The sequence below is a fragment of the Benincasa hispida genome, chromosome 12 (genome assembly GCF_027475165.1).
Source record: "Benincasa hispida cultivar pf3 chromosome 12, pf3_genome.v1.1, whole genome shotgun sequence".
Lineage (NCBI taxonomy): Eukaryota > Viridiplantae > Streptophyta > Magnoliopsida > Cucurbitales > Cucurbitaceae > Benincasa > Benincasa hispida.
The window spans coordinates 61223079-61243019 of NC_143489.1; the positions used below are offsets into that span (position 1 = coordinate 61223079).

Here is a 19941-nt window from a genome sequence, read left to right on the forward strand (position 1 = left end):
GATATTTAATTAAAGTTAAAAAATTGTATCAGACACTTAAAAATTTACATACTAAAAAATTTAGGGATTAAACGTATATGTCCTGCCAACAATTTATTTATATTTATAAATTAATAAATTAGAATTACAAGAAACAAATGTGAATGAAATATATATATATACATATATATTTTTTTTAAAAAAATTAAATATTTGAGTTAGGCAAAACCAAGGGTTGGGATCTTGAAATGGGGAAAGAAAAAAGAGGAGAGCGATAATCTCTGCAGAGCCAGAGCCGATCTTCGTTCCAAAAACGCCTTCAAAGAGCAGATCTTTGTTTCTCGATCTCAATAACAGATGCTAACTTTCGATTTTTCTCTATCCCTTTTCCCCTTTTCATTCTCCTCATGATTCTCGTCGATCTCTGATCTGGGTGTTACCAATCTGTTCTTATACAAGAGAATAATAAGATTTGAAATAGTAGAACGATTTTTTTGTTGCTCTCCGATTTGTAGTTGCAGTTTTGGAATGGGGACTGTTGAAGAAGCAGCTTCCATTGCTTCTCATGATTCTGAAGTTTCAATTTCAGGCAAGTCTTCCTCTTTCTCGTAATTTCTCGTTTGTTCGGTCCCGAACATTGATATATAAGGAAAGTTGAAGGAAATTAGGGCCTTCTAATTTGGAAGCTTGTTTTAATAATTTACTATTTACTATTTCATTGATGAATTTTGATGGTAACCCTCGTATTCGCAAGAGGGAAACTTTTATGAGAGACTCGAGGCTGGTGATTGGCTGAAGTGTGTTGATGAATTGATTCATCATGGGAAATAAGGGGCTTTGAGTGATTGGCTGTATTGATTAATTGCAAACGAACGTGGAAACATGAATATTAGTTCTGGATCTATTAGAGTTCCAAAAGTGAATTGAATTTCGGTCTTGCTTATTCAGTTTGATTTATGTCTGAGGATTTATTGTTTTAGTTGTTGCTTTCACTTGACTTTTTATGGAATAATGAGAACACGTTTTTCTTGGATTCAACCTAACTTGGGGTTGTTCACATTTTATTTTATATTACCTGATGAAGTTGCTATAATTTGCAGAATTACGTAGAAAGCAGAAAGAAGAACTTGAAAATTTGACGTTAGTGAATCAACCATTCAAAACATTGAAGTTCTTCATTTTGGGTGTTCTTCAATATAGTAAACGCTCGATAGCATACATTTTAGCAAAAGGTGGTTGGCTTTTGCTTTTAAACTTGATTATTGGGGCAGCTGGAATTCTGATTTTGACTATTGAAGGGCCACATGAGAAGGTATTTCTGCCTTCCGAATTCATGTTAGCTTCACATATTCACCCATTTGAACAAACTGTGTGTATATGTATGAATCTTATATTCACTCATTTCAACAATGCATGTATATTTTATGCATCTGCAAGTACTATTTCATTTAGGATAAACCATTATAGTCTTTTCTTGATGACATTTTGAAGCGTCATTGTTATTTTCTATTTGTATATTTGGTGATTTGATATGCTCTATTGGTATGGTAGCCTTCTGGATGTATATTCTGTATTTTATCAACATTTATCTAGGTATGTTATTCTCAAGCCAATGCATTTTACATGGGCACTATCTGTAATTTGTAGCTGTACCATGCCGTCCCAAATCTGTTAAGTTCTAAGCAAATTATTGCCCTCCTTATGACATTTTTTTTTATTGTGGGTTTCCATGATTGATGATCTGTGAAAAAAAAAAGGTTGTGTATTTGAATTCCTGCCTATTTGTGTAGGCTCTTGAGAGTTGCTATATTTATACCCTTGAAAATTCTGCAAGTGAAGATTATACAGCATATATATAATGAATCAATCCATTGTGATGAGACGGGGGTGTGTGCTATTTTGTGGGATTTTGGAGAGAGAGAAACAACATAATATTTAGAAGGGGCGAGATTTATTACGACAATGTTTGGTTTCTTGTTAGATTCTCTATTTCACTTTGGGCCTCTGTTTCTAGGCTCTTTTGTAACTATTCGTATCGGCTTATTTTTCTTGACCAGTGCCCCTTCTTGTAGTCTAGCTTCTTTTTGTGGTCTTTTTCCTTTTTGTATGTCTGTGTATTCTTTTATTCTTTTTCTTAATGAAAGTTAAGTTTCTTCATTAGAAAAGAAAGGTCAATCCAGTAGAAATGCCAAATTACAGAAGAGGTTGGAGAAGAGATGTAGCTATCCTAATAAAACTGTTTGATTGAAGTGTGGATATGTCTCCTCATCAATTACCTTGTTACGCTTTTAAATTCAGGAAGTGAATTTATTTCTGTTCTTGAAATTACTGGCCTTTTCTTATTAATTTGTCCACTGCCTTCCAGTTTTCAGGCAATCATTTTATCTAATAAATCCTGTGTGTTTTGCAGCATGTTGAGGAGATTGTGAAATACTTTGACTACGGCTTGTGGTGGGTGATCCTTGGAGTTGCATCATCAATTGGCCTTGGTAATTAATGACGTTTGATTTAACTGATGGTTGGCAGTGCTAATTATTGTCACTTGTTTGGAAGAGGCAATGTTCTTCTGTGATATTTAGACTGCAATTTTCTGTTATTATCAAGATTGTATTAAAGTGTTAGTTCACTCCCTATCATTTACTTTCAGGGTCTGGTCTGCATACTTTTGTCCTTTATCTGGGGCCTCATATTGGGTTTTTCACAATAAAGGCAGTGCAATGTGGTCGGGTGGACTTGAAGAGTGCCACGTATGACACAATACAATTGAAAAGAGGCCCATCGTGGCTTGAGAAGAGTTGTTCAGAATTTGGACCTCCAGTTTTCACATCACGAGTACCACTCAGCAGCATATTGCCAATGGTTCAGGTGGAGGCAATTCTGTGGGGTATTGGGACTGCCCTAGGAGAGCTTCCTCCTTATTTTATCTCAAGGGCAGGTATGAGAAAATGAGCACTTAATAGTATTCGTTAAAAGTTATAATGTCGATACTTTTGGTGAGATGACTACCAATGGAGCATTTTGATATTTCATCTTCTCTTATCCAATTTTTAGGTGGGTGGAACTTATCTATGTAAAAACTGTTTGTAATACTGAAAGAGAGAACATTGTTTGGTGACCCTAAATAGTTAACTCTTTTGTTTTATAGTTATTATTTGTCGAGTGATGTTTACATAATTCTTGATAATGGGGGTGATATGATTGATTCCTCTTGAATAATATTAGATGGTATAGAAGCACGATTATGAGTAAATGCATTCATAATTTATGAACATATTGATTGCTTATGATCATGTCAATTGAGACTTTTTGGATAAAGTGTTGGAGAAGAAAGGTTTTGGGTTTAAATGGAGAATGTGGATGTGGGGGTGTGTTAGGAATGTGCACTATTCTATCCTTGTGGATGAAGATAAAAGGATCTCATCTGGTTAGTTAGGAGGTTGTGGGGTGCCCTGTGCACCAAGGTGGGTTGGAGATTGAGAATATAAGACTTCAGAACAAAGCTCTGTTTGCTAAATGGCTTTAGCATTTCGCCTTTGAGTTCGAATCTTTGTGGCATAGAGTCATTCGTAGTAAATACAGTACTCATCCCTTGGATGGCGAAGGGGGGTTAAAGGCACACAACGGAACCTTGGAAAGATATCGTGTTAGAGCTCCCCTCATTCTTCATTTTGGTTTGATGCATTTTGGGGGATGGTCAGGATAGTTGTGGGAAGATCAGTGGATTGGGGATAGTCCTCTTTGTTTCGCGTTCCCTCATCTTTATCACTTGTCTTCCTTAAAAAATCGCCTAGTCTCTGGCTTTTTAGTGTGGTCGGGGAGCTATGTGTCTTTTTCTTTCAGTTTCCATCATCACCTATCCAATACGGAAATAACGGAGGTTGTCTCTCTTCTTTCGTTGTTAGGTGAGTGAAACTTCAGGGAGGGCAAAAAGGATATTCGAGTTTGGAAGCCTAATCCTCTTGAGGGCTTTTCCTACAAATCTTTCTTTAGGTCAATGTTGGATCCCTCTCCTACTCGAGAGTCGGTCTTTGATGTTGTATGGTAGGATACCAAAGAAAATTAAGTTTTTTACCTGGCAGGTTTTGCTTGGGCGTATGAACACCTTGGATAGGCTTGCTAAGAAGGGGTCCTTGTTAATAGGTCTTTTCTATTGTATTCTTCGTCGGAAGGTGGAGGAAAACTTGGATCACATTCTCTAGGGCTATCAATTCACAAGGTCTGTGTAGATTTGCTTTCTGCTGGAGTTTAATGTTCAGATTGCCAGCCAGAGTGATATTTGTGCGAAGATTGAGGAGTTCCTTCTCCATCCACCTTTCAGAGAGATGGGCTTTGTTGTGGTTTGTGGAGGTGTGCGTTGTGTTGTGGGATGTTTGAGGGAAGAGGAACAATAGGGTGTATGGAGGTCTAGAAAAGGACCCTAATAAGATTTGGTCCTTAGTGAGGTTTCATGTGTCGCTTTGGGCTTTGGTTTCGAAGTCTTTTTTTTTTTTTTTTTTTTTGTAATTATTCTATAGGCAACATTATGTTTAGTTGGAAACCCTTTCTTTAGGAGTTTCTTTTGGGGGCTTGTTTTTTGTATGCCCTTGTGTTCTTTCATTTTTTTTTTCAATGAAAGTTGATTTTCCTATTAAAAAAAATGAACATATTGATTGCTTTAGTTGAATGTCTATCGTGGTCTTAAATGATTAAAACCTTTTGTGGTTTTTTTCCCCAATGGGAGAGAAAAATCTTAATATATCATCTAACATACAATGCATTCAAATTTTATAAACATATTGCTTACTTTAGTTGAATGTTTAGTGTGATCTTAAATGGTTAAAACCATTTTGTGATCTTTTCCCAAGGGAGGTATAGAACTTTTTCTCACCACAGCCTTTTCATGATATTAACAATTGGAAAGCTCTCCCCTAGTTTACATTGAGTGGGTGGTCCCTCTTCTCCTAGCCCCTAGGATGTGTTCTGTTCCTTTTTATGGCAGTAAAACAATATTGTTGCTTATAGAAAAACAATCTTGATAATTAGTGATATGCTATAATAGATAGAAACTATTGGGCAAGAAATTTGTCTATGGATAATGTTGCACTTCTTTCTGATACCTTTTGTCAAGTTGATGATACAGAATTTTGAAAGAGCAGTATTGGCAAACAGGAGCTTGCTCTAGTTTTTACTTTTGAACTTGCCGAATAGTGTATTTTTTAGGCCAACAGCAATACAAGTCTGAAATTGTCCAACTGCAAAATAACATGTTCCAGTACGTTTATTGCTTTTCTGCTGTACATTTCTCAGAATTGCTGCTATGCTTTTCATATCCAAGTTTTCACCTTTCGTGTTCAAATATATTTCTTCCTTTATGCAGCACGCCTCTCTGGTGGCAGATCAGAAGCAATGGAAGAACTAGATGCCTCTTCAAGGGAAAGTAATGGGTTCATTCCAACATATTTAAATAAAGTGAAGCGATGGTTCCTTTCACATGCTCAGCATTTGAATTTCTTTACAATTCTACTGCTTGCTTCGGTTAGTTATGACTTTATTCTCTTCTATTTCTGATTTGATTTTTCTTTGCCAGTCTTTCAATTAGGAGATGAGAGTATAACATTATTGCCTTGCTAGGTTCATGTAATTTTCCCCCCTTCATCTTAAGTTATATTTATTACGGACCTAGTGGTTAAAAGAACACATTGAAAAGCAAATACATTTTGTTGGCAACCCCCTCCCTAGGGCATTAAATATCTTATTTGCATTTTGAGAGTTGTCTCGTGGGATAAAATTTCATGTAAGTTAGTCTTAATGCCCGGAGTTATGGGGAAAAAACCTAATTTGATTAGGTAATTTTCCGATTGAATTTGTATCTTTTGGTTTTGGCTTTGTCGCAGTATACACTGCTATTCAGAGGCAGAAGGAAAATGAAACTATGTAAAATGAATCAAACAGATAACATTATATGGATCTTGAGACAAAATAAGTTCAGGTTTTACGTGTGCATTTTTATATAAATGTTTTTAGAGCCCAACTACTCCAATGATTTTCTTGAAGATACCTGTCGGCAAGTTTAGTAAAAATAATGAGTACTTTTTATAAATATGTTATGTTCACTTCTTTTACATTTATTGTGATTTTGCTGCTTTTATTTAAATGTTATTGACTTTAGCTTCTCAAATTTAGGAGAGAAGAAATTATGCTAATTTCTGATTTTATATTTGTTACTTCCATAATGCGTTTTTTTTTTACGTATTTGATATGTAGCAGCATGATTAATGTCATCATTTCAATAGCTTCTGACATTCACTGATTATCTTCCAGATTCCAAATCCACTGTTTGACTTAGCTGGCATTATGTGTGGACAATTTGGAATTCCTTTCTGGGAATTCTTCTTCGCTACGCTGGTTGGAAAAGCGATCATCAAAACTCACATTCAGGTTTGTGAAAGTTCTATATTTTGTTGTTAAAAATTGGTTGATTTGGTTTGCAAGGAGCTAATTATCAGACTATGTGAAAGTGAAACAGACACCAACACTTGATTCTGTGCATCTTTTGATATAACTTGGTGTTTATTATGTCCTTCTCTGCAGACCGTTTTCATCATTGCCGTTTGTAACAATCAACTTCTTGATTGGATAGAAAACGAATTAATATGGATACTTAGCTTTGTTCCCGGATTTTCATCTATCTTGCCCGGGCTGATCGCCAAGCTTAATGCAGTCAAAGCTAAGTATCTGAAAGCACCGTCTCATGTGACAATTGCCAATCCCAAGGTAACTCTCGGAAAAATCTATAAATTTGTTTGCCTGAGCTTGTCTGCTTAAATGAGCCCTTGTCACATTCAGGCCAAGAAGTGGGATTTCTCAGTTTCTTCCATCTGGAACACTATAGTATGGCTCATGATCATGAACTTCTCAATCAAGATTATGACATCAACTGCCCAAAGGTACTTGAAGAAACAACAAGACAAGGAGCTGGCTGCATTGACGGACAAAGTTCCTGCATCGGCATTCTCAAATTAACCCGATCCTAATGTCATCTATTTCGTCACTCATAATTTACTAAGATTTAGCATCAGTCCTATCAATTTGAGTAATCGAGATATATGTCTGGAGAGACATTGGTTTAGAAAGCTGTATAGAATAGAAAAGGCACTTTGGAGAAACAGCAAAGGTACAAGCTTATGATGATAATGTAGGCTATCATAAACCCAGTTCTGATTGAGGGGAGGGAACCATTATTTTGGGTAATTATATTGATCTTACCCACTGTTAGTTAACCATTGGAAAGATACATCATTATTCTTTCTTTATCCCAGACATTTTGACTCATTACTTGAATTACGATAGTTAATCACTCAATCTAATCTCTCTCATCCTCTGTGCGCGAGCGCGCAAATTATTTGGTTGCTGTTGTGTTCTCATACAGTAAAAAATTCTCCAATCATGAAATTTAGTAGTGGCTATGAAGTGGGCACATAATATTGATGTTTGATAGACAAACCACTAGGCTGACATCTTCTCTAATTTAATAATGTTTTGATGAATCATCATTATCTGTGAAAATCCATAAACATAAAATTATTTGTATTCTTTTAATAATTGCATTATTATTCCCTTATTTATAACATATCAGAACTATTTCTGGAGTACATTGAAAATTGAAATGGAATGGTGACGTAAATCCAAATAAGTGTTTCAGTTACTGTCATGTTTCAAGTCAATGATTGAGTAGATTTTTCATCCAACATAATAAATTTTTATTTTGATATTGGTATCATTGTATGAGATTACAAGAATTATCCCTTACGACATTGGTCTTGCTCTGCTACAATGAATCTCGCTCTCACTATCTCTTGTCTAAAGCCTCAAATCTTTAACACGCCAAACATGTAATGGTGAATTCTTTAAAATCTAAACTTCATTTAGACTGTGATTTTGTTGAACGTAGATTTATTGAACGAGGTTTTCCAGAACGGAGTTTTTAGAATGGGTTTTTCAAAACGGAACAAACTTTTCTAGAACATAGTTTCATTAGTGTTTGTTGGAATGTGGTTTCAAAAAAGTATATAAATAGTATAACGAAAGGGGTGTGAATGAGAGTGATCATTACCAAGGGTTTAGGGTTTTGAGAGAAAGAGCGAGAGAGTGGGAGGGTGAGAGAGCAAGAGAACGAGAGGGAGCGATAGCGAGAGTCACGAGAGCGACAACGAGAGAGATCCATGTGTATTAGACGATATTCATCTGCTTGTACAACTTGATGAAAAATGTTCTCTTGCTTTGTAAGATGATAGAAAAGTGATTGGGATGAGAACAAAAATTTGTATATTGGAAGCGAGCTAACAGAAATTTTGTGCCTATTACATTGAAGTATGAAGAACTTAAAGCTCACATTTATAGGGTTACAAATGTAAGTTCTTTAAAATTTGATATTATCATGAGAGTTAAATATAAGTTTGACTATGAAGTCCCTCCACAGTACATACAGAACGACGATGATGTTCGCTTCCTTCTTTTCTGGGAAGATCTTTGTAGAGTTCAACTATTTGTAATGCTAAAATCGAAGCATGACGGAAATGTGAATATGAGTTATGATGATACGGGGGTAAACAGACAATACGAGGAATCATATGAGTTTAATTGAGAAGAGGGTGATATTCCTTTGTCTATGAACACTCAGCCATCAATATTATCAATAGACAATGACGACACTAATCCATGGGACTTAGAAAGATATACTCAATGTAACAAACCTATGCTTGGTAACGAGAGATCAGCAGGATTTACTTTAATGGATTGTGGCTCTTCAAAAGAGCGTGATCCTTTTGTGGCTGGTAATAAGAGATCAACATGATTGAATTCTATGAATTGTGGTCCTTCAGAAGATGTGATCCTTTCGTGGCTGATAATGAGAGATCAGCAGGATTGAATTCTATCGATTGTAGTTCTATAGAGGTGCATGGACCTGCAGTGGCTGTTAATGAGAGATCAACATGATTGAATTCCATGTCTTCATGTCGTAAAGAAGAATTGGTTATGCCTGGTACCTCTTCATCTGACACGGATGTTGAAGTTGGTCAACTTTTTTTGAGTAAGAGTGACATGAAAATGAGATGGTCTATTTTGTCCATAAACAATAATTTTGAATATAAGGTAAGGAAGTCAAGTCTTTGTTCATTGTCAAATATATTTGGGAGAGTTGTAAGTGGAGCCATCGTGCAGTGAAAATCTCAGAGTGTGATATATTTAAGATCACAAAGTATATGCGATCGCACATATGTTCTATTGGAATTTTGAATCATGACCAAACACAAACAACAACTGTGGTAGTTGGCTAGCTAATCAAAGACAAGTTTACAGGCATATAACGTCTTTCTAAAGCTCGTTACATCGTTGAGGATATGAAGAAAGCATACGATGTAAACATAAGTTACGATAAGACGTGACGTGCAAGTAAAACCGCTTATGCTCTCGCTAGGGTTGCTCCAGAAGAGTTGTACACTATTTTACATGCTTACAGTGAAGCATTAAAAATGGAGAATCCAGGTACAATGTTTTAAATCGAACTTGAAAATGATGTACATTTTAAGTAAATGTTTATGGCATTAGGGCCTTGTATTAGAGGTTTTGCAAGTTGTCGGCCTGTGATAATTATTGATGGATCATATTTGAAAGGAAAATACAAAGGGACCATGTTGGTCGGCGTTTCCATGGACGGTAACAATAAAGTATACCCATTAGCATATGCCATAGTGGACAATGAAACTGATCGAACATGGAAATAGTTTATGTCGAATTTGAAGTGTGACATTGGAGAACCCTCTAACTCGGTGTTCGTGTACGATCAGGCGGTATCTATGGGCAATACCATTCATGCAGTTTTTTCGGCATTTCATGGATTGTGCATGTACTACATAGAAAATAATATTGTTTCGAACTTTAAGGACAGTATGGTTGTTAGGATGTTCGAGGATGCATCCAGGGCATACCATATGTCAGAGTTCCAAGCATGCTGGGACCAACTTCGTAATGTTTGAGATGGGGCTGTAGCAAGATATTTGGAGGATATCGGTCTTAAAAGGTGGGCGCGTGTTTAGCAAACAGAACGAAGATATGACAACATGACGTCCAACAGTGCAGAGTGTTTCAATTCTTTGATAAAAGAATATCGACAGCTGCCCATAATGTGCTTATTGGAACATGTTCAAGGCCTCATCCAGTCAGGGTTTTATAAACAGAGAAATTATTTGGCATCTCGAATGATGTTAAACTCAGACTACTATGAAAACCGATTAGCAAATGAGTGTGATAAGGGCAGATGATATCAAGTTGAGTCAACTGATTGTTAAGGTGAAGAAACTCTTATCAAAGAGTACCTATGAGCGAAAGCAAGATCGTTCCAAATTCATGGTGACAGAAATACCGTATTCACAAACAAATAACAAGTTATGCATCTACTAACAAATTACGACATACTTTTAATAATAAATAACAAAGGAACAAGTGACTCACCTTTGAAGAACTTTTCTTCTCTGTATCTCTCGCTCTCATCAAAACCAGCAACTCTTGTTGTCACATTGATTGCGAGGCCAACCGTCCACCAAATCTCGTTGTCGCTCACCACCGAACAGTCTTCTACACGAACACATAGCAACCAGGACACCACTACTCAGTAACCTCGCTATTCTCGGAGTGAAAATCCAGGAGGTGTGAGCTCTATTGGATTTGGTAGAGGAGAGGAGAAAACTACGATTGTATTCAACAACCAAGCAAGTGAGAGAGATTTTATGTCTATCGTATAGACGAATGCTTGATCGTTTAGAAAAGGTGCACAATCGTTCAGGTAATGGGGCTGATTATTTAGGTAAAATCACTCATACGCCTGATCGCTTAGTAAAAGCTACACGATCGTTTAGGTCGACTGCACGTGTACACGATCGTTTAGGAAAACTTGAGCTATCATCTATGCTCTCGTTAGCTAAACGATGGACAGTGTACAAACCACAAGCGATTATCTGATCTCTTAGAAAAATGAAAACTATTTTCATTTTATCCTTTAGTTATAAAAACTGAATGCAATCTCCCACTTTCACGTACGGTTATGGAGAAAAATCACCAACAATTATCTCATAATTGTTTCATTATAAATAAATATAATTATATTATATTTATAATCTATAGCTTTAATATCACATCATATGCAATATATAAACCATAGTCCTTTTCTCCTCCACTAGATATAAATCATATTTATATCCTTTTTCCTCCAATTAATGTATCTCATATATCATGTCAATTATATCATATATAATTGACCACTTTAATCATATCATATATAATCAAACTCCCTTTTGTCAATTTGAACCCTTCAAACTGACCCAAAAAATGATTTTCAACTTGAATCCATTGAGCTACCAAGGAGTCCTTATGAACCTGTGGTTTAAAGCTCTAGCGGTACGTGAATAGCTAACTAAACTCTTTAGCCATGAGATCCACCATCCGTTAATTGCTAGGCACTCTATTAAAGACAAACAGCTGCACTCTTCTCACCGTAGATATATTTTTGTGTCCATCGGATATAACCAATCAACAGTACGATAGTCCTTCACAGATGCCCGTAAGTACACCTAGGCCAATTTACCGTTTTGCCCTTATAGTTACATCTAACTCTTTAAGTACCACTGATCCCTCTAATGAACAATACAACAAAGTCCTACTATGTGTGGACACCTCTCGGGTCATGGGAAGGTGTATGGCGCCACATCATTTAAGCCACGGAATCAACCTTTAAGGAAGCAATCTATCTACTTACCCCTGCTTTGGGGAATGAGTAAATTCCATCTTGTGTAGCTGAGTTCCTAGCTCCCAAATCAGACGAATCCCCAAGTCGGCAATCTGGCCACTTGCACTCATGCAAATCAAAGGACTGCCCTCAAAGGCAGGAGTTCGCAACTTACTCAGGATTGAGGTCATGTTACCTATGGTCATCCTAGTGAAGTTAATCTTTGTCATGAACAGTGTTATATAACGATATTATAACACCTTCGTTGTCCGGTCTTATACAAACTCCTTTGTATAGGACGTCCCCGTTCGCATGTCTCGATATGAATGATCAGGATCAGACCATCTGTAGTAAGTCACAACACTTGTAACTCTTCTACAAAGCAGACCACAATCGTAGTGTCACCAGAATAAGGTTTCCCTCCTAATCTATATACTACAGACCATTTTGATTATCACTTAAGGTATAATCCACCTGTATGTCTCCACATACATGCTTAAGTTACAACGACAACCAGGGGTCTTAATTTATTAGTTTGTGGTAAAGCAATTAAAACATCTCATGTTTCATAAACAACAGTGAAGAAAATATCTCATATTATTACATCACAAGCGTTTGTTCATACATGTATTTACAAACTACAGAACCCAACGAGAGTTTAGGGCATCATCCTAAACAAATAGGATCCATGTGTAGGACAATCGATTGGACGGTATTGTGAACCTCCATACAAAGGAATGTACATGTAAGGAATTTGACCCACTCGATATCCCATGATCGCATGCAATTATGGCTGCCCGGGAACAAAACACCCCATCCGAAGTCTTTGCAGTCGATTTTACAGTATTGACTCCCTCATGACTACTTATGCAAAGCCTGTAAATCCACTCGGTCACATATTTGAATGGAAGAGACCTCTAAGATATGTGGAAAGGAATATTACACCTCCTAGAAGAGTGGTATGGGTCGGGCGATGAAGAGTATGAAGAATACCATTGAGAAGAGAACATCGGAAACAAATAAAATATGGTAGGTGTGGAAATTATGGGTATAATCGGACGACCTACTGAAAATATAGAAATGATTCAAATGTCGGTCGAGTATGATTTTTTGTGTACCACTTTTAATCCTCATTGTATGCTCTATGTGTTGAACATAGTCAAAATGACTCAAATGTTTATAACTCTTTATGACTTTTACTGTAAATGTCTCGCTCTCTCTTAGTATCGCTCTCGCTAATCTCGCTCTCTCTAGTAATGTTACTCAACATTTTTATAACTCTTTATGACTTTTACTGTAGATGTCTTGCTATATCCTAGTATCGCTCTCGCTAATCTCGCTCCCTCTAGTAACGTTACTTAACATGTTTATATCATTTTATGACTCTTTCCTAAATGTCTCGCTCTCTCTTAGTATCGCTCTCGCTAATCTCGCTCCCTCTAGCAATGTTAAATAACATGTTTGTAACTCTTTATGACTCGTTCTGTAAAAGTCTCGCTCTCTCTTACTGTTGTTTTCGCTAATCTCGCTCTCTCTAGTAACGTTACTTAACATGTTCATAGTTTATGATTTGTTCTATAAATGTCTCTCTCTCTCTCGTAGTGTCACTTTCGCTAATCTCGCTCTATCTAGTAACATTACTTTACGTCCCCTTATCATCATTTCTGTAAATATCTCGCTCTCTCTTAGTGTCGCTCTTACTGATCTCACTTTCTCTTACTTAACATCTTAGTGAAACTATATATCACATGTAAAATTACTTTGATTTATATAAATCACATGTAAAATTACATCAATAATATGAAGTGTTCGCCTACAGTTGACATGGCAACTGCATCCTAGTCATCTTCTCCCGAGTGATTATAGAAGGATCACTACCGATCACCAAATGCTCTAAGAATTTGATTGCAAATATTCCACAATTTAGCAACTCGTGGTGTGTGTTTGTAATAGTAGGTCATGATATTTTCCAATGGAATGTTTCTATGTCTGGCTTCCAACGTTCAAAGTTACAATAGTGAAGGAGCGATGGTAGGGTGTAAGTCAATGGTTCAAGAGAAGACTCCAACTTCTTCTTTGATGTCATGATCAGTATTGAATCAAATACAAACAACTGACCTCTATTTAGGTCGAGTGCAGCCAACATCCAATGTTCACCGATATTTGTTGTCGTATACACAAAATCCACATCTAATTACTTGACGTCGAATTTACCCATGGCATAATCCTTATACGTTTCTTCTTCCCCCATACTACCGCAATATGCAATGTTGACTTGTTCTTAATCTATTTGTAGACCTCATCTCGAGCATTAAGGTGACTCTACATAGCAAATTGAACATTAAAAACAAATAATAATCAACCAACGTAGTCCTATTCACAAGTGCAGTAAATGGTTACCGTTATTCCAATTGAGAGGATGGTGAACTTGTTCATGCACATGTTTGGTCGCTTGTAAAATTTATCTTTTACAAACCGAAATAGGATATTTAAGGCCTGCATCCAGAATAAGGTATATGTTAGGAGAGAGGAGTTCACTATATCTAATTGTAAAAAAGGACAAGGATCGTAAACTTACGTCACATTCGACCCTAAACTTGTCAATTTTTGAAAAATTGACTTGGATAATGACCGAAATGCATTTTCTCAAACCTCGTGATCCGTATTCTTATCGACAATCCAATTCATCATTTCTGTAAATACAACATATGGAACCTCATGCATCAAGGAGTATTGAACCGTCACTTTAAACAGTGTCATAGGTATTCCAGGGAGAGGGTACTTAATTGATGGACATTCCAAAAGAAGTTGCACCTTCTGTTTTGTTATTTTCTTCTTTGGTTCGGCCGAAGGTGTGCACTTGTCAATAGTCTTACGAGTGGTTTTTCAACTCTCGATCATAACCTAAAAAAATATAACAAAATGGTGAACATGTCAAATCACAAATATGAAGAAAGAGATTTTATAATCACATAAGGATCATATTAGTGAATCGAAATGTATGGTGTTAGACTATGTGATAGGCAGTGGCTCTAGCAACCATTGTTTCTCAGAAGGTAGAGGTTCAATGTCCTCTCTACTCGTATCTGGAGGTGGAAGGATAGTGGAAAAGGCAGCGGTTGAGGTATCAGGATGAGAAATAGACAAGGATATGATGATAGGCTCTATGGGTGGAAAAGTGATAGGTGAGGCTGTGATATCAGGCTCTTTGGGTGGAAGAGGAATGGATAAGGTGGATGTATCAGGTTGAACAGGTGAGGTAAGTGACCAAGGTAGAGGTTGGGTGGGTGACCTAGGTAGGGGCTGGATAGGTGACCGAGGTAGGGGTGAGACAGGTGATCTGGGTCGAGGCTGGGTGGATGACCTGTGTAGAGGCTAGATGGGTGACTGAGATGGAGGAGGGTGGTTGACATGGTGGCGTCGTGGTCTGTCTGTGGAGTGGGTGATCTCGTTACCTCAAACATCGTGGAACCCTTCATAGATTATAACAGAGATTTAATGGCTGACAATTGTGCTTTCATGTCTCTTGTGTCTCCCTCGAGGTTCGATACACGACTATCTAAACTTGATATTGAGATGTCAATACTTCGCAAGTACGAATATGCAAAAGGATCAACATTGACTCCCTCCCTGCAGCCTGAAATCTCAGGCCCAGGATGCTTCTCCTCGGGCTTAGAACACTCTAACTCGGGCTCATGACATACGTGGCCCACTAGCACATCATGAAACATATCCTCGTTGAGAGTGTAAATGGACTGGTAGATGTTTATGTCATCATTAGATTCATCGTCCCTCACTCCACCTTTTGCATTATCCTACTCATCACCTTCCCCACCTTCTGAACTATCCTCCCCATTCGAACTACCGCCGTTTTCTGAACTACTAGAGCTTCCCGAATTCTCGACATTAGAATGTACTTGTCTTATGGCTCGTCTATCAACTGAGGTGTCCTGAAAATCCTTCTCAAAATTGAACATGACAAGACCCTCTTTGACTTTTGTCTGCATTAAAAGTCCAACCCTTAAAGATAGTTAGCACCTATTTAACAACCAAATCAACATATTGCAGTTAAATTACGCTTACATATTGAGACTAAAAAATGTCTCTCTCGAGTACATCGAGTGGAAGCATAACCACCATAATATACGAGGCACAACTATCTTGCTCTTTCGAGTGGCAACATTCCCCCTACCAATGATAGGATCTCGTACGTCCAAACCTAAATATGAAACAACACATATTTATAGCTTTGTTATTGTTAAACCAAAGATAAACTTATGTTAAGGAACGCCTACTTAGAATGCTTGGGGAAATCCACACAGCTAGTACTTCACAACATAATTTTTATTTCCTCTCACCTTCTCCTTCTATAAACCAACCTTATCATTCAATGCAGTCTTGAGGGTGTCGAGTGTCCTCTCCAAAATAGTTGTACCCTAATCTAGACTGTTGTAATGATCTATGTCCTCAACATCTTCAAATAGAGTACGATCGACTACACTCTTTTGCTTGTTCTTTCCCATCATTGTAACCTCTATTTAATAAACTAAGGTGATTTTAACAGCATCATCATCGTTTTCAAACCCCAAATTCTTGTATTCTTCTTCTAGTAAATTCAGGTGGAATGTGTTCAAAGTCGACTGATTACTAATATCTTCTTCGTCCTCAATCCACGCAGAACACATCGAAACCCAAAATAAAAATAGATGCGACCGATTACGAAACGTCGAAACCCACAGAATGTGTTGGTCGATTCCAATCCAACGACACCTAAATAGACACAATAGAACATGCACGACAAAGTTTAAATTCACTTACCTAAGAACTTTGATTGCGGCAGTAGATAGACAATGATTTTGCAAAGCGAGATTGAGCGATCCTTCCACACAATAATTTCGAGCGACACCTTCTGGGACGACTGTTACGTTTGAAGAGAGGGAAGGATATTGTATAGGAGACAAAAGGAGGGGCAATTTTGTAACCTCATATCGTGATGATGTCAGCATAGGATCAGTTGACATTTAAAAAAAAATAGGTTCACAAGTACTAAGTAAGCAAACTACCTTTCTTTTCTACATGGGTCCAAATTTTAGGTCTATCGGCCCAAATTTTCCAAAAAATAGATACTTATTTAAGTTGTATGGAGAAAATTTTATTTTGACCATAAACTTATTAATTATCCATTAGTAGTATTAAAAACAGGAACAATAATGAGATGCAGCCACAACTACAGAAAATTTTTAATTGGTGGATCGACAGGCTACACAAAAATAAAAGCAAGCAGCAATCACATATAATATATATATATATATATAAAAGAAAAATAGTTTATGAAGATTTGCATTTGGTTGGGAACTGTGGAGTTGCAAGAGGAGCGTGATTACAGGTTATTTCACGTGGGAAAGATTAAGAGGCGGTTTTGATTTTTGTCTTATTGTGAAATTCCATTTTACTTTTTTAACATTTAATTATTAATCAACTTCCTGACATAAGATTTTGTTTGATTTGATTATTTGGGTTACGTGACACTAACATTATTGTTTTTTTATTATTTTAAAACAAAACAAAGTTTAAATATTGAATTATTGGAGCCATAGAAGCAAGATGTAGCATTTGGATTTTTAATTTCAGTTGAACCCACCAATGATGGCCCTCTGAGATTACCTAAAGATGCTATTACTGCACGTCAAACAATATTATTTATTATTTTAAAAATGTCCTTAAGGAAGGCTATCACTTGCACACCTAATCTTTAAATATCATACTTTATAAAACAATTTGGTGACAAACAAAGCTTTTTGTTGCTGAACTTAGTTTTGATTTATTACGTTGTTGTTTGGGAATAATTTTGTTTTTAAATTAAAATCACGTTCGATGATTTTGGAATTGCTTCTAAAAATTACTTTTTTAAACTATGTCCTTTCAGAAAAATTATTCCATCCATCTTTTATATATGTTTCAAAAATATTTTGAAGGTAATTTTTTTTTTTTTAGAATTTCGTATGATTGAAAAAAATTATTTTGTTTATAGAATTTGACTAAAGATTCAAATATCTATTTAAGAAAGATGAGAAAAAATCAACATTAAGAAACTAGGGGAAAAAAAATATAATTTTCAAAAATTAAGTAGTATCAAATGGGTCTTAACCTTTTTTTTTTTTTTTTGTGCTTTTAAAAAATTTTTGAGGCAAAAATGAAAAGAAAAATTATTTGTCACCAAATTCAAGTCTTTGGTCTTTGATTATTTATTTTTGACTTTTAATAATTAAGCTTATAAATACTATTTTGGTCCATAGATTTTTTTTATTTTGTTTTCTACGCTTTTACAGATGTTTTCAAAATCTAAACTCAATTTTGAAAACCAAAAAGAGCTGCTTTTTTCATCTAAAGTTGTTTATTTTCAAATTTTGAATAGGAATTAAAAATTTTCCTTAAGAAAATGAAAATCAATGTAGAAGTTTTCTAGAAAATAATCAATTTTAAAAAGGTAAATACATACCTAGTGCCCCTAAACAAATAAAAATTTTAAAAATAAAATTGGTAAATTATGTGGTCTTTTTTTATTTTTTATTTTTTATATAATGACATATATTAACCGAGACCAAACTAGATACAGAGAAGGTCTTCTAAGAGAAAATTCAATCGGAGAACCAATTATCCAAAAAAAGAAAAAAAAAAATCTTAAGATCCCTCACTTGGGGAAGAGGAGTTACAAAATAAATCTGGGAACTTTGATTTAAGGGGTGAGAAAAAGATTATACTCAATAATCTTGAGTCCAAACAATTCTTATTAAGGATTTTGATGATCTCTACAGAATCTGACTCAACCTCGAATGGGGATAAAGAATATGCAAATGTATCTCTTATGCATCTCATGCCTTGGAGAGCTTTGATTAGTCATTTCCTATAAATAAGCTTAAAACCTAGCGAAACAAAAGATCTCTAAGAGTCTTAAATGATTCAGCCAACAACTAGGAGTTTTCCAAACACTTGCAAGTCTCATGCCTCATTAATGACCTCACCTAACACTTTTTGTTGTCCCAGATGACTATGATCTTCACGTTCACAATCAAAAATCACTTAGATATAATAGTCAATAACAATTCAAGAGTTAGGGAAGGAAGTATGCTGAGGCTTGGAATTCATCAATCGTTTACCAAATGGCAGCTCAATTGTATAGACGAAGCACCAAGAACTAAATGATAGTTCAATTATATAAACGATTGGATAAAGCACTAGATGATCGTATAGACAACAGTTGACTAAAGCTAGACGATCGAGTAGACAACAGCTGAAGAGCTAAATGATCGTATAGACGATTAGACGCAGAGCTAAACGATGCGATAGGAATTACACGGTCGTGTAAACGATACTCTAGTAAATGTTAAACGATCGTAGAGTTAGAAAGAAAAGACACAAAAGTTTAAATGGTTCGGCCAAAGGCCTACGTCCACTGTGCAAATCGGGAGGTTCTCTTTGATTACTTCTTCAAAGTATTATCGAATGAATGTCTTGCTCTCTTGTTTTCTTATTCTTTCTTACATTCATCTCACGTTTGTTTTCCTTTATATATGCAGGCACTATAGTCAATGATAAAGCTCTAGTGGTTACAACATATAACATAAAGATGTCGACAATGGTTCAACTTCCTGCTACGATGTTCTTCTTGATTTCGAGTCTTTCTATAACAATCTCTACCTTTGTAAGCATCCAAAGTACCTTTCTCTCATTGCTATACTGAGCTGACTTGAGCTAATCTTTTTCAGGTAACTCAAACTCAAGAAGGTCCAAGCATCTGCCAAGCTTGTTTATGAAGGAAATCAAACTCGAGATTTCCATGAACAGCAGAAATAAGATCATTCCAAATTATAATCATGAATGAACATTACAAATTACAATCGTACAGAAACATGTGGTTATACAATTAATACATAAATTAAAACATGAACAACTACAAATGAACAAGGAGAAAACTCTACGAACATTTGTAGACTCGTCTCCACGCTCCTAGCTCACGAACGGTCGAACACAGCAACCTCGAATGCTTGAACAACACGACCGCAACTCTGATCGAACACTTCGCACTTGTCCTCAGCAACCGCCTCGGTCACGAACTCGTCAGCAACACAAACGGCCTCCACAGAACTTCGACGATATCGAGTTGAGTAAGACACCACCAAGAAGGTTACCTTGGTATTCTC

The 19941-nt window shown here is 36.2% G+C and overlaps 1 protein-coding gene across 1 annotated transcript; it reads left to right on the top strand.

Moving 5' to 3' along the window:
• Positions 1 to 187: 187 nt before the first annotated feature.
• Positions 188 to 7320, top strand: LOC120067200 (vacuole membrane protein KMS1). The gene is made up of 8 exons (XM_039018687.2): positions 188 to 568; positions 1080 to 1291; positions 2390 to 2468; positions 2627 to 2914; positions 5336 to 5493; positions 6280 to 6396; positions 6550 to 6732; positions 6805 to 7320. Exons 1-8 carry the CDS (start codon positions 508 to 510, stop codon positions 6979 to 6981), a joined length of 1275 nt encoding a protein of 424 aa, XP_038874615.1. The 5' UTR covers positions 188 to 507; the 3' UTR covers positions 6982 to 7320.
• Positions 7321 to 19941: the final 12621 nt, after the last annotated feature.

Bases quoted from the DNA above. Each gene is read 5' to 3' on its own strand.
- LOC120067200 (XM_039018687.2), top strand. From the start codon at position 508: ATGGGGACTGTTGAAGAAGCAGCTTCCATTGCTTCTCATGATTCTGAA. The intron at 2,469-2,626 runs GTAATTAATGAC...ATTTACTTTCAG, and splicing joins TGCATCATCAATTGGCCTTG to GGTCTGGTCTGCATACTTTT. The intron at 2,915-5,335 runs GTATGAGAAAAT...TCCTTTATGCAG, and splicing joins TTATTTTATCTCAAGGGCAG to CACGCCTCTCTGGTGGCAGA.